The following is a 15,797-nucleotide window of genomic DNA, read 5'->3' on the forward strand; positions in this document are numbered from 1 at the left end:
TCCCTTTGATGTTAAACTTAAAAATAGCAAATAAGACAAACTAAATTAAAAAATAACATTAGGAATTTTAATTTGGCCTGATTTTACATTTTTACATGTCATTTAAAAACTTTTTTTTTTTTTTAATTTCATTGTTTTGTTGTCTCATTAAATTTCCATTCATGAAATATTTTCTTGAGAATGTTATGTTTAAAAAGTGATAGTTCACCCAAAAATGAAAGTTCTGCCATCATTTACTCACCCTCCACTTGTTCCAAACCGGTTTCATCAATCTCAGAAATGTGTCTTAGAAGACCTCTAAAACAATATGGCTGCGTAACTTTGTCAAAGAAGACCTCATCATGGGTGCAGGGAGAAAAACACCAACAAAATGTACCAATCAGATGTCTTTTTTTAATTTACAATAATTTAAACATCTTATAAATAACAAAGCATGAAATAACTTAAAATAAAATTGACGGGTGGGTGATCAGAATCTTTCAAGATAGGCCATCTGTTCCCAAAGTCCTGTTTAGCATCTGGGACCCCCTCTTTCTCTCTTGGGACAGCTGAAACAAATCCGGTCATGGCAGCTGGGATGGATTAAGAGTGGAATATGTAATAAGACGCGCCCCTCAGATGGAGAAACGGGATTCAAATTTATGGTCATTCAAGCGGAAAATACAGTTGGAGAACCACATGGAGGGGAATTGTGTTTGCGTCCAGGACGGGCTATTGCTCCTGCCTTTTCGGCACAGCAGAAGTAATCAACATATGGCGCACACTTTTAATGACAGCAGCAAAACAGACGGTGAAAGTCTATTGTTAACATTGATAATCCATTGTTATTGGTGGCTGTCCCGCTTTTCAGAAAATCCCTTCTGATGAAATCCTCCGCCATGACATCATTTCTCTGTTTTGAGAAACAAACTTTAGTTAGTCAAACTGAAATTGTTGTATTGTTCTCTTTATTCATATTTTTGACAAGCTGTCACAGTAATGTTAAAAAAATAATAATAATCCAGAGCAAGATGATGTTTATGACTGTATTTTTATCACTGAATTTTCTTTTTGTGTGAACACATCTGTTAAAGGTGAACATATCGTTTTAAAATATTTTTTGTCAAATGATGTTATACTTTATATAAATTACTAAATCAAAAAATGACAAATTGCCATGAGATCTCTTTGAGGATTCTTTTGCTTTCTTTTTTCTTATGTCAAGTACAAATAATTAAAAAACGGAACTGTATCGAATATTAACAATCCATATTTTCTAAACATTATTTAGTCTTGTTTCCTGGGGGATCTTAATTAATTAAAATAATCTGCCATTCTGGTGGTAAAAATGATCTTTATGCAAATCTAAAACATAATATATAATAATGTTAATGAAAATGTCAATGCATATTTACAGTAGTTCTGCTCTTCAATGTCACACAAGGTGAAAAACATATAACGGTATTTATTGGGTGTATGCAGAAGGAATTTTAATTTTTTAGTAACCTGGGTAAAACGCTTCTGGTGAGCTGTACGCTATTACAAAATCGCCACATTTAAGGTCTGTTTTGTTTAAAAATCAACAGTCTTCACTGCTTTATTGATATATAATATAAAGTAGGTCTGAGAATTTTCAAGAAGCACTGCGTTAAATTACATTTTTCTGTGCCATGTTTTTACACTATGACATTTTGTTTTACCCCAGTATTTTCAATGGAGTTTCTGCATTAGTTTCTGCATGTAAATGGCTTTTTATCTCTTTTTACGCTTGAACAACTAAATGAATTAACTGATTATATTTTAACTACATTATAACATGCTGTAAAAGGATTCGTATAAATTTGAAAAAAGTCACATTAGCCATTCACCAGAGGTTTATTGTTATGAAAAGAAACACTAGCTGTCCATATACCCTATTAAAATGATTCTTTTAAATATTTTGTAGTTTTTCGAAAATTGCTTATTTAAATTTTTTAGGTATGCCTGCACATCACCATTTTCACAATGAAAATTTTTTGTGTGTTTTGGTTGTTCATTTACACAAGCTTTTAGAGCCAGAAAAAGTTTTGAAAATGTTTTGCCAGTGCATGTTTTTAAAAGTTATACTTTGTAACGTCTTTTGTGATGTTTGTAGTTCATTTATTCATTTTATGAATGAAATATGGCATAGTGTGTTTACTACATGTAGTCTATAGGCATGTGTACCTGAAATTCAACAGAACAGTTGCTATGTTGTAAATAAATAGCTATAAATGACCTAAACCTAAATTCATTGTTGTGATTCTTCGTTTGACTCATAGCGAAAAGAAAAAACAGATAAATAAAAAAAAACACAATATTTCCCATAACACATGGAAAGTCCATCATTTAGTTTTATTCTCAGTTACTTTAGTGCATTTCTCACAACACTATTTATATTTATTTTATTTGTACAATGGTTAATTCATTTCTCAAAACAATTAGTACAAACTGCAAAACCTAGTTGATAACCTGCAAAAGCGTGTCACTTGGTCAAAATGGATGGCTCATTCCTCAAAAGTAAATATTGATGTCAATGAAAGTGTCAGTGTCATCAATATGAAAAGTCCTGACACTATTGTTTATGAACAAGATAGTCAAATGTCTTTGTCATGTTTTTATTATGACATTTTACTCCATTGACATTTTTCCCCATGCAAAAAAAATCATTTTCCCCATGCACTTCCTGAAAATGCTCAAGACAGCACTATGTACTAATTGCATAGCCATTTGAAAACAGCAGTGAAGTTAGGCGTCACTGCATTTCGTGGGGTATCTGTGTACAAGACACTGAATATGTATGTTTTAAATTTTTAATGCATTTGATCTTTGCAATTCTTATTTATTTACAGCATTGTGCAAAAGAATAAATAAACTTCTATTTACAACAATAATTTGCACAAACTTCCTTTGGGTAGAGCTGTGCCCAACTGTTAACAATATTGCAGTACAAATTGGAACTAAACCTACAACATACAAAGGTATGTATATCATTCATTAAATTGCTCATTTTAGAAGACATTTTTTTATTTATTTTTTTTTATCTTTTTTTAAATTAGCTTGATGGATTTTGACAACTGGTTCAACATTTTTGTATGTAATGAGTAAGGAAATGAGGACTATAGTTTTATATGGAATGACTATTTAGCATTTACAAGTTTAGTTAATTTTAACATAAGCAAATGATAATGTTATAAAACAGCAGAGAGTTGTATGAAAGCAATTGATGCATATTCCAATATTTGCAATTTGTTGGAAGGAATAAGAAACTGCTACTATGATGTGTACAAATGACTAACTGTTTTGAGAAATGCATTAAGTGTTGTGCAAATATAAATAGGGTTGTTGGAAACGCACCAAAGTGACTGAGAAAAAATGTAATGTGTAATTCATTCATTAATTTTCATTTTGGCTTAGTCCCTTTATTAATCAGGGGTCACCATAGCAGAATGAACCCCCAACTTATCCAGCATATGTTTTACGCAGCGATCGCCCTTCCAGCAGCAACCCGTCCCAATCACTGGGAAACCCATTTAATGTATATTAGATTTTATTTATTTGATATCAAAAGTTTTGTGCGAATCTGTAATAGAAATCTAGTCTAATAGCAGACTACAGGACTATATGCAGGTGGGTGTTTTGCAACGATTTTTGGATAAAAGTAAATGGAAAGGGAACAGTTTTGCCAACATTTCAGATTTTATAAACTTTCTTAAATGCAAATAAATGATAGTTCAGTTTTTAAGTAAACCAACCAATAATCTATAACAAATTTGAAAGATTCCTTTTAATATTTTGAAATGTCTGCTAGGATGAAGACTCACACATTGCAGGTGGGAACAATCCTCTCTTCCGGGTTCCTGGTAAAACTCATTCTCTTCAGGAAAGTTGGGAGTCTGAGTTTGGGTCTGTTTTGTTTTGGCACTGGACTAAAGGCAGAGATGAGAAAGAAAGGTATGAATGAACACAAATGCATTCAGAACTTTTTTTTTTTTTTTTGTCTCGGAAGGGTTACTAAGCAGAAACATTTACACTTGATTTCAGCATTTCAAGGCCAAAGCTCTTCTTACTACGATCACACATAACACTGGGTGTACATTTTCTGCCAGTTTTCTGGCTACTTATAAACAGAATCAGGTGAAGGAGGTTGTTGGTTCAAAAGGCTCACTTGACTTATAAATTAATTTCTGCATCTGGTTGCATGTTACACATTAGACACCAGTTACTTGCATCAGAGAACTAAAGGAAGAAACTTTTTTTTTTTAAAGGAAATTACATCAAATTCTAATTTTAAAAATAGATTTAAATTAATGAGAACAACTGTAATGTTGCACAACCAACAAATATTATGTGTATAACTTTTCAACTTTCATCACAAAAGATTGTTTCATTCTTTTCTAAATTTCATTCTTGTATTGCAGCTTTTTAATTAACATGACCGCAGTAGCGCCCTTACATTTATGGACTTAAATTCAGAAATGTAACATTATTTAGAGAGGAGCTGTAGTAACATGTTTGAATTGCAATCTTTCATCAGTTTTATCTCTGTAACCCACTCACCATTCAGCCTGTGATGAGGGCGGGAGCTGAAAAGCAACTCTTTTCCCCTCATTCCTCTTTTCCTCCTTCTTCTCCTCTTCTTCGTCCTTCTGCTCTTCACTTATGTTCTCCCACAGTTGTGAATTGACAAAAAGAGCTCCCTGCAAGCTGAGTCCACGGTCCACACAAGTGACCTGTCGACAGAGGGGGCATCGAACGGAACACAAGCCGCTGTAATGCAGGCCCATGGTCTCCAGACAGGGAGTGCAGAACGTGTGGTTACAGTGGAGCATTCTGGGAACGCGGTCAATGCGAGAGTAACGCAGGTAACAGACTCCACATTCGAGATCTTCAAACAACACCATGATGAAAGGACAAGGTTTCAGTAGTTCTGTCTCCTGGAATTTATTTAGCGTATTCTGCAAAATTGAAAACAAAAACTTTCAGTTGCACACTATATATGAAGAATTTCATGTGAAATTACCATGTGAAACTTTCTCTTTTCTTTCATTCCTTATATAGGAGCATCTTTCTCTATTATGTTAAGCTGACTTAAAACTTTGTGAATAACTTATAAAATTAAGATATAACATGATTAACTTTAATTATTTTTCACAGTGTATGATGTACCAAAGGCCCATAGTCTGGGGGGTTCGACTGGTTCGAAAGATCCACCCCTCACAGACAAAAGTCCAAATATTGTCCCATGAGCTCATTTGTCTTATTTTGACTGCTATGTCATCATAAATTGTGAAAATAACCCATCGAAAAAGGTTTTAAGACCAAGTGGCATCCTCTGTTTTGCTGTCTCTTCACATTAATAATCAGTTATGATCAATGCAAACAAATATTTTTCATGAGTCCAACATCCAGCTGTGCAAGAAAACACAATCTGACACAAGATAAGTCATCTTTCACTACTGCTTTTAAATAGAAAAAACATTTTACCCGTAACTTTTATTATTATTATTATTATTATTATTATTATTATTATTATTATTATTATTAGTAGTAGTAGTAGTAGTAGTAGTAGTAGTAGTAGTATGTTTTAATTTTTATTATTTATTTGTTTCTAATGATTTAATATGATAAATTTGTATTTTAAAATTACATATTTTTTTCATATTTATTTGTTCTAAATATTTAGGATGTTTTTGGTATATCAAAAAAAACTAAAAATATCAAAGCTAATCCTGCTATAAGTAGTGCTTAAAATGTCACAAAGATGAGTATTTAAATTTCGTAATTAAATAGAAAATTAGGTGAATAGGTCCACTTTTTGAGAAAAAAGAATCACCCTTTTTAACCAGGCTGGGTACGGGTCTGACACATGTACACACATGCACATTTAAGGACCTGTTAGAAACAAAAATGTACCTTTTGAAAAGGTACTGCCCCATTGACACATTTTGTATCTTTTTTTTTTCTAAAAGTGTATGTTCAGTTGTGGCTATATCAGTCATGTGCACACAAGATCTTGGGAAAATTTTCATTTTAAAAGAATTTTCCAAAGGCATATGCAGTTTTGCACATTTTATACAAAGAAAATTACAATTCAGCATCTTTTACTCATCCACCTATATAGTTTTTTGATAGCTCAGAGTATATTTTGACATTTTGAATGTCTCAAACCCTGAATTTGGAAATCTCAGACACTGTTTATGTCAGTTATGATATCATGTTATGATAATAAGATGTTTTTTTCATCAGTATTACAAATGCTAAATGTATGTGTGAACAGACTTTGAAAAGCTTATACTTGTCCACTTTTGACCTTTTTGATCCAGTTTACAACTGTTATTAGTCAAAGATGGAGACCACTATTGTTCTTATTCTAACAACCATTAAACTACATCAAACCAGGATTGTAATTGAATGTGTTTACGTACAGTACGCTTTCTTGTCCCAAATATGTTTAATAATTTGCAAAATCATGGGGTCACAAAAATGCATTACCCCATTTTTATCAAACAGCTAAATCTCATTGTACATGTACATTGTACTAGGCTCCAGTGTTTTGTAAATCTTCTCCTGAGGTCCACATTAGCAAAGAAGAGATGATGACTGAATATTCATATTTGGGTGAACTACCCCTATTAGCTTAGCAAAATGACAGTTGGAATCTTCAAGCAGATGGCAAAGCTGTCGCTAGCTCGGCCCCCACAGCCCATTCATCCTCATAGTATTCTCCTCTAATGCTGCAGACCACCTGTTAGTCCAGAATATTATATGATTTAATTTGACCTTTAAGTGTTGACCTCTGCCCTCTCTCTGAGTACTAACGCAGACAAAAACAACACTGAACAAAAAAGATCACCAAGGTCTCGTGTTTCTGCAATCTTGGGAAAACATCTACAATTTCAGCTCACAAAAAAATCTGTTTATATTTCAGGAGACTTTCAGGACATCTGTTTATATTTTCAGGAGCTCTTACATAATATTGCATTTAGTTTAGTTGTCTTGTTGGTGATGGTCAGGTAAAATATTATATGAGGGACATCCTAGTCAAAGTATAACTTGACTGTCCATCCATTTGAACAGTTTGTTCTTTCTGTTTCATGTCAAACAACAGTGCACAAGATTAATCATTTTCCAGGGACTATATTTAATCACAATTGAAACAAGACAATAATGAAGCAATGACATATGAATATTCAGATAATAAATAATCAATTACTCTTGCCCTAAAAGTTCTAAAACTGTTAGAATAACACTAAACAAGAAAAACATTTCAGTAATGCAGTAAGAAATGTATTTTTTTAAATAAGTTGAAATGTTATGTAACTTTGTTTCTAAAGACAAGTGTATCTTCTTGTAGGGTTAAATTGATGTTTTCCTGTTTTAAAACTGAAACAAAATACTGAGAAGTTAAGATTCTCTGCCCTATGACTAAAAATCCTATCATTTAAATTCATTTAACTAAACAATGTAGCAAAACTTCAACTCAGTCCAGGTTTTAAAGGAAGGAAATCAAGAAATGTACTTACAGAAGGCTGAATAGCAGTGCTCCAGTTCTCTGTGTGGACTGCTGCAGATCTTTGTCAGAAGATTAACGGCTCTGAGTGAGAATTAATGGGTGTGTGAATAAGAGCAAACCGGCTCTGCTGTCAGTGTGAGTAACCGGCGTGTGTGTGAGTTTGTGTTTAAAGTGGCTGTGGCGTTGTGGGGGAGGAGATTTCTGCCCTTCTCCTCCCCTTTTGGCACACAAAGCAAGACCCCTAGTTATTCAGAATTTGCGTTTTAGAGGATTACATAACAACTGGGAAGTTCTGGGAAATCTGTTCAGAGATGACGAACTTGTGGAAGAAACTATCAGCGCAGAAGAAAACCCCTAGGGGAGAACTCACAGTGGTACACTGGAAAAGCAGTCTGTAAAATTAGAAATACAAAGACTAGGTTTTGTAAACTTGACATTTCTTGTTAACTCTCTTTCAGAAGGTCATCGAGTGGCTTTTTAGACACAACTGAATGGAATGCAGGAAGTGGTTGATAACATCCTTGGGTCATTCCTTTCATCCTCTGAAGATTCAAATTAGCCCAATATGTACACGTACACGTCTTTAAAAGTTATAGCCTTTCAGTCGTTTTTCTCATGAGCTATAAGCCTAAAATACTGGAAAACACATTTACTTTTTAGTCATTTTGTATTTAATCAATTCCCACACACTCAGCTAACTTTATGATGAGTTATGATGAGTTATGATGATATATGATTTTAACACGTCCCAGTGATGGGTTGCAGCTGGAAGGGTATCAGCTGCATTAAACATATGCTGAATAAGTTGGCGGTTTATTTCGCTGTGATGACCCCAGATTTATAAAGGGGCTAAGCTGAAAAGAAAATGAATGAATGAATGAATGAATGAATGAATGAATGAATGAATGAATGAATGAATGAATGAATGAATGAGTTATTTAATTAATTAATTAATTAATGATTTTTATACAAGACTCTACATTCTTCTCTGTGATCCTATTTTTTTTTAAATGTGTTATCAAATTATGATCTTTCTAACTATGACTGAGGAATATACTAAGAATATAAAATAAGAAGTATATGTAATAATAATTTAATATTTTCATGAATACTCTAAAATAAGCTAGGCTGAAAAATCACCCAACATTCAGCTGCTGGTTAACTATGCAACAAAGCGCGTATGGGTTGTTTTGACCGAAGTGCTTAATCATTTAGCCCAGAATGCTGGGTTGTTTATTTGACACAACTGGTGGGTTAGGTTAACATTGGGTTTTTTGTTGTCTTATTGCCTTGCTACCTTTATATTGACCAATATCACTAATAGTAAATAACAATCACTAATTAATGAAAAATGAATATTATTTTTTTAATTTATAACATAACACAAAAATGCAGATCTAAATCAATTTGATTATTTTTCACCCAATATTTATTGTGCTCAACAGTCACATATTTTGTTCACACAATGGATTTGTGTCATATTTCTGGGTTTCTCAGTAGTGAAAGTTTTCATAGTTGGGTAAATTTAGAGTACATTGAATAGGAGAGTACAACATTTTTTTTTTTACAATTCCATATGCTGAAACAATAAAATAAAACCTCCAGATGGGGTAATCAAGATGTTTAGAGAAAGTGAAAAAAATAATTGTGTGAGACTGAAAATGACAGAGAGAACGATGCCAAATTTTTTGGATTTCCCAAATGCATCTATCTTTTTATTGGGGACTTGTGGAGCTGCGTATCAAATGTACTCCATACAAATTGACCTATTGCTGAGATCTACAAACCACGTCACATTTTCAACAATGACGTTCAAACAAGCCAATCTATTTGAAAAACAATGGGCTCGTCCGGGATTTGAACCCGGGACCTCTCGCACCCAAAGCGAGAATCATACCCCTAGACCAACGAGCCACTTGAAACGCTAATCACGGTTAGCAAATATAAACTTACTAAACTTACTACCCAAGCTCATATGATAAATTACATGAGTGCAACTGATGTCTTCTTTATAAGGAATATAACGTAAATCTCAATTAACCATCATTCCTTGAATAGCGTAGATGGGCGTTACTTATATTAACTGCGTAATACATATGTATTTGCATTTTATTCAGATAAATATGCCATTAGTTTTAAAGAAACGTTGTTTTAGCTCTAAAGCTATAGGATGGTGTAATAAACAAGCAAATAAAATTTAAGGGCTCGTCCGGGATTTGAACCCGGGACCTCTCGCACCCGAAGCGAGAATCATACCCCTAGACCAACGAGCCACGTGCAAAGCCAGTCTACGCTTAGACAATACAAACCTACAGGAACTCCTATGCCGCTGCTAAACCTGACAAGTGTTGTTCATATATTTACGAAACACCTGGGTAAATGCAATGAATTTATTTCATTTGAAAGACGCGTCAAAACAACAAACCACGACTCGAATAGTCCTTATTTAACATTGTAACGTTATGCCACCGCCGTTTAACGTTTGGCTAACGCGTGCCGCTAACAGCTCTGAATGATTGTTCACGACAAATTTGAATGTTGTACTTCAATTTATTGTGCTCACACATGTAAATCAAAGCAAAACGATTCGTAGCTTGCCTAGAGTTACAAAAAAACACGTACTTGACTTAAACACTAGTGTTTTATTAAGCCCGAACTGTATCCGTGACTTATGTCTTTATTATCCATATGCAATACTGGGTGGGTAAATGTTTAAAGCTCCCTCGCAATATTTACTAAAGTTAACTTTGTTGCTTAATCAAAATGTCAACACCTCATGGTCAAACAAGTTACCCACAGTCCTTTGCGATGATGAAGACTGTTTATACAGCTGCCTGTCAGCAGGCACAAAGACAAGCTCCACTCTCTGTCAGTCCATTATTATTTAAATTACCCGATAAATTACAAGCAGTGAAAATGTAGTCCGCATTGTGTAAAAATGTTAAAACAATTGCAAAACTAATGTTTATGAAGAAGTTGTTTATTTGATTTAACAGAATTTATTCGACACAAGCATAAAAGTGCCTGAAAACTAAAAACTGAAAAGTAACACAACACGTATGCTATTTGTAATATCTTCCTAACTTTTGTATTAGGAAGCATTTAAACAAGAACTTTTATTCTATAATATAAATATAGTCAAAGACAAACAGCATAAAAATAAGATGCTTATAGAGCATTAAACACAATATAATTACATTTACATAATTATATACTTTAATATTAACGGTTTGAATATAAAATACTTTCTAATTATTCTCACCTTCTTATTATAATTGTCTGGACCTTTATTCAATAATAATTCAATCACCAACTCCCTTTTATCTATTCTATTACATGACATTTATATCCAAAGGCTAAAGACAGGATTTTTCCAGATTTTTATTTGTCAGGACAAGTTTTTTTTTAATTTTAGTAATACTTAAATATTAGGACATGTCATTACTGAACACATGAGTGATAATAATAATATGTAGCCTACAGGGAACATCAAAAGTTATATGCTGGTGAGAAAGTTGTATTTGTGTTTGGAGCAGGTTAAGGTAAACCTCTTTAAAACTTATTGCAGTTCTTTTACACAGTTTATAGTCTTCATAAGCTGCAGGTTGCATATAATGATTGTAAGATCATACTTCTTTAAAAATATATAGTGTAGTGCAAGTCAATTATTTTGTGAGGTAAGAGTTTGGTATTTTTTTTTTTTTTTTTTGCTTTGGTTAGAAATGTATCTATAAGTTTAACTGTCGATTGGAGAATTCTCATAATTCTCATTTAATGTTGATAAATCCTAGGCTTAATGTTACTGATGTGGATTTTTTGTTAACCTTTGATGAACTATTGGCATAACTGTCTTTTTTAAGCTATATTGTGTGATTTGTACTGTTTTGTCTGTCCTTTGTAGTATTGGACATAATGTCAGAAATAAGGAGGTTGTATTCTATATTCTGTTATTTAACAATGAATTGCTCTACAGATTAAGTTATTTTGGTGAAGATTCTCTAAATTGGATGTTGTTTGAAGCTATCTGTGATGTTTCAGTCATATTTGTGTGCATGTGAATGTAAGTGTAAAACTTAATTATCAAAATAAATAAATAAATAAATAAATAAATAAAAGAAAACTGAAGTTAAAAAATATATATAAACCCTGTTTATGGTCGTGACTCTGTAAACATGTCCAATGAGAGGCCTCGTTGCTTACCACGTGACACATTGCGGAAGCCAAGGCAGAGTGGTTCTGTTCTTCTTTGTTGTGATCTTCTGTGCGCTTTCAACTGTTGAACGTCTGTCACCCTTACAGCCCCAGATTACAAACATGAAGACAACTTTCCCTGCAATTGTAAGTGAGATATATATTTTTCGGAAAATAAGCATGACTTTATATTTAGTTACAATGCCATGGGGTACATTCATTTTCGTGACGAAGAGTAAAAAAATAGAACGAGCGAACTATTTATTTACGCTAACAGGCTAATATTAGCAAAGAAGTGATTTGTTAGTAATTTATTAGTAACGTACAACATAACGTAATACATACTAAGTACAGTAAAAGTATCGAGAAGTCAATTATGCGCAGGAATATCTAACGTTAACAGTGTTGTTCAGCTTCCATTAATAGCTCATAATGTAACTTAACTTGTAAATGCATCTTTATATTTGGAAACAAGTTATTTGATGTTTTAACAATGAAATATAGCTTTATATGATCCTCTATATGCAATGCAGAGCACACTTGTGGTATTTGTACTACAGTTGCCCTTAGTTACTAACCCTATGGAAATGCAGTTTTAGTCATGTGATGCTGTGGTTTACAGCCTTCCTTCCCATGATTGATCTCTTTTTCTAATACATGCAGTGCAGGTCTTGATCTGCTGTAAAAAAAGATGTACATTGAAGATTACTGAAAATAATGGAGGAGTTTCTGAGCACGCTCCGGGATCATGATGCCAGGTACACTTAAAATTAAATTCCTCTTAAGTCAAGTTACAATTATTCACGTAGTGCATTACATTCAAACCATCTTTGTTGTAAAACAAAGTCTAAATATATTATTTTTTTTATCTATGTTGAGCTTTAGTAAGTTCAAGGATTGGTTTAGTTAAAAACTTGTGTGAAAATGAATCCATTATGAAGTTATAGGCAGCTCTTCAGAAGAAGATAATAACATTGTTATTCAACTCAAGTCACTTCACTGTTGATTCAGTTCAGATCAACAAAAGTGAAGATGTTACAAAATTATTATGAAAGGAATAAGACTCAAATTAAGATTTTTTTATGAAACAGCATGCTATTTTTTTACATAAACATATTAATTATTGAAAAATGTCATTTAAATATTATCAGATATGTAAGAAAATATAACTTGAGAAATGGCAATATTAACTTCTAATTGGAAAGTAAATGTATATGATATCTTGTGATTACTCAACGATAGCCCACATTTTTGAAAACCCATTTTTATTTTTTAACAAAACAGCACAAGTATTACTCTGAAAACAAAATACATTTAGTTACTCTTAATACATTTATTTAAATTGCATTAACTTTTTATGTAAAAGAAATAAAATTAGTGTGTTATGGTGGAGTGGTTTGGTGTACATGTTTTTCTTACACAAAAGTGTGTTAGATATGGTACTAGGGATGCTAAAAAAAACGATTAACCAATAACTGAAAGACTGCGTTTGCAACGGATTAATGGTATCAGTTAAATTATTAAAAAATATTATTTTATATATTTTTAAAGTTGTGCTGCACAAGGGGCTGATCACAGCGAACGAGAAGTATTGAAAGGTGCAATTTTTTTTTGAATATTTTACTAACAGCTGCAAGTGTTTTACGTACTGCTTATGCACGCCTCGTGTTTTGCAGTTGCGCACTATGTGCACTTGTGTGGAAAAAGCATGTTACCTCAGTCCTGTCTTTTTTATTCTTCAATCAAATGAAAGCAGAGGCAGGGTTTCCTTTGAGGTGAAAGCAGTGTTTGTGTTGTCAAGACGACTGAAGCAGGTCGCACACCAGAAGCGCCGCTCGGCGGCGCGCCGCGCAGCGCCACGCAGCGCCATGTATTTTAGAATTCTAAACATAGGTTTCTATCAGGATACACACACCGGCGCCGCAAGTCGGCGGCTGTCGGCGGCGCCCGGCGACGGCTCAGGACGCAGTTCATTTTTCAGCCGCGCCACAGAGCACCATCTGATTAGTTTCATGTTAAATATCATTCGAATGTGCGCGTCTGGTGTGCGATACTTTAATCTGTCATGTACGCGCCGTATCACGGCGCCGAGCGGCGCTTCTGGTGTGCGACCTGCTTCACACACCAGACGCGCACATTCGAATGATATTTAACATGAAACTAATCAGATGGCGCTCTGTGGCGCGGCTGAAAAATGAACTGCGTCCTGAAGCAGGTCGCACACCAGAAGCGCCGCTCGGCGCCGCGACACGGCGCGTACATGACAGTTTAAGGTATCACACACCAGACGCGCACATTCGAATGATATTTAACATGTAACTAATCAGATGGTGCTCTGTGGCGCGGCTGAAAAATGAACTGCGTCCTGAGCCGTCGCCGGGCGCCGTCGACAGCCGCCGACTTGCGGCGCCGGTGTGTGTATCCTGATAAGCAGGTCGCACACCAGAAGCGCCGCTCGGCGGCGCTCCGCGCAGCGCCATGTATTTTAGAATTCTAAACATAGGTTTCTATCAGGATACACACACCGGCGCCGCAAGTCGGCGGCTGTCGGCGGCGCCCGGCGACGGCTCAAGCAGGTCGCACACCAGAAGCGCCGCTCGGCGGCGCGCCGCGCAGCGCCACGCAGCGCCATGTATTTTAGAATTCTAAACATAGGTTTCTATCAGGATACACACACCGGCGCCGCAAGTCGGCGGCTGTCGACGGCGCCCGGCGACGGCTCAGGACGCAGTTCATTTTTCAGCCGTGCCACAGAGCGCCATCTGATTAGTTTCATGTTAAATATCATTCGAATGTGCGCGTCTGGTGTGTGATACCTTAAACTGTCATGTACGCGCCGTGTCGCGGCGCCGAGCGGCGCTTCTGGTGTGCGACCTGCTTCAGGACGCAGTTCATTTTTCAGCCGCGCCACAGAGCGCCATCTGATTAGTTTCATGTTAAATATCATTCGAATGTGCGCGTCTGGTGTGTGAAGCAGGTCGCACACCAGAAGCGCCGCTCGGCGCCGCGACACGGCGCGTACATGACAGATTAAAGTATCGCACACCAGACGCGCACATTCGAATGATATTTAACATGAAACTAATCAGATGGTGCTCTGTGGCGCGGCTGAAAAATGAACTGCGTCCTGAGCCGTCGCCGGGCGCCGCCGACAGCCGCCGACTTGCGGCGCCGGTGTGTGTATCCTGATAGAAACCTATGTTTAGAATTCTAAAATACATGGCGCTGCGTGGCGCTGCGCGGCGCGCCGCCGAGCGTCGCTTCTGGTGTGCGACCTGCTTGATACCTTAAACTGTCATGTACGCGCCGTGTCGCGGCGCCGAGCGGCGCTTCTGGTGTGCGACCTGCTTGAGCCGTCGCCGGGCGCCGCCGACAGCCGCCTACTTGCGGCGCCGGTGTGTGTATCCTGATAGAAACCTATGTTTAGAATTCTAAAATACATGGCGCTGCGTGGCGCTGCGCGGCGCGCCGCCGAGCGCCGCTTCTGGTGTGCGACCTGCTTAAGGGGAACTTTAATGGTGAAGGAGTGACTTGTGGTCATTGTTTAAAGTCATCCAGAGCTTTATGACTTCACAAATTGTGAATTTCATAATGTTATTAAAAATTAAAATTTTAACAACATTGACAGCAATACGGCTCACCTGATTCAGTCATTTCCTAGTGATATAAAATGAGCAACGCGCTTCTTTTTTTCTTGTCAGCATAAATGGCACTGAGGTTCACCTCAGGTTTTTGCAATGGAAAAGCGCATTCACTGTAATCGGCCCCTAAATGTGCAATGCATATTTGTTAACTCGCGGGACAGTAACAAGTGCAACCACACGTGCCTACAGATGCATTTTTCCAAAGAAGCAACATGAAAGAAGGAAATTTCTGGTCACAGTTTGACAGGCGAATTGACAAACCAGCACTAATGCTGATCGCCTCCGTGCTGCCTGGAGCCGCATAATAAACATAATAAAAAGGCTATTGATAATTTAGTGCAGGCAACAACCAACAGACCCATTCTTTTCCATTTGGAAAATTACAGTTATTATTAGTTCTTATATAATATACTTTTTTAAATAGCCTAGATAGCCTAATCTACCAGTCA

General features: G+C 35.8%; 3 protein-coding genes and 2 non-coding genes across 55 annotated transcripts in view; 2 read left to right on the plus strand and 3 right to left on the minus strand.

The window, feature by feature from the left end:
• The window catches only part of LOC141386287 (uncharacterized), an 816,166-nt gene that overhangs the window by 212,916 nt on the left and 587,453 nt on the right, over nucleotides 1-15,797 (plus strand). The gene's annotated exons all lie outside the window — the stretch shown is intronic.
• On the minus strand, nucleotides 49-7,662 carry im:7152348. Its single transcript, NM_001326424.1, is given in 4 exon segments — nucleotides 49-892; nucleotides 3,822-3,926; nucleotides 4,558-4,955; nucleotides 7,524-7,662. Coding segments are annotated over 3 exon segments (495 nt in total). The 5' UTR covers nucleotides 4,902-4,955; nucleotides 7,524-7,662; the 3' UTR covers nucleotides 49-846.
• trnap-ugg (transfer RNA proline (anticodon UGG)) lies at nucleotides 9,356-9,427 on the minus strand. The gene has a single exon. It is a non-coding gene; the product is annotated as a tRNA-Pro (tRNA).
• Nucleotides 9,715-9,786, minus strand: trnap-cgg (transfer RNA proline (anticodon CGG)). The gene has a single exon. It is a non-coding gene; the product is annotated as a tRNA-Pro (tRNA).
• cep63 (centrosomal protein 63) overlaps nucleotides 11,762-15,797 on the plus strand; it is a 47,765-nt gene continuing 43,729 nt past the window's right edge. For 32 of the 51 annotated variants that reach the window (XR_012407241.1, XR_012407250.1, XR_012407254.1 and 29 more), the window contains exons 1-2: nucleotides 11,762-11,851; nucleotides 12,368-12,462. Coding sequence is in view for 18 of the 51 variants with exons in the window: in XM_073952736.1 (XP_073808837.1) it covers nucleotides 12,422-12,462 (41 nt within the window). In the remaining 33 variants the exon portion in view is untranslated. 51 annotated transcript variants of the gene reach the window in all.

Source organism: Danio rerio, chromosome 6 (genome assembly GCF_049306965.1).
Source record: "Danio rerio strain Tuebingen ecotype United States chromosome 6, GRCz12tu, whole genome shotgun sequence".
Lineage (NCBI taxonomy): Eukaryota > Metazoa > Chordata > Actinopteri > Cypriniformes > Danionidae > Danio > Danio rerio.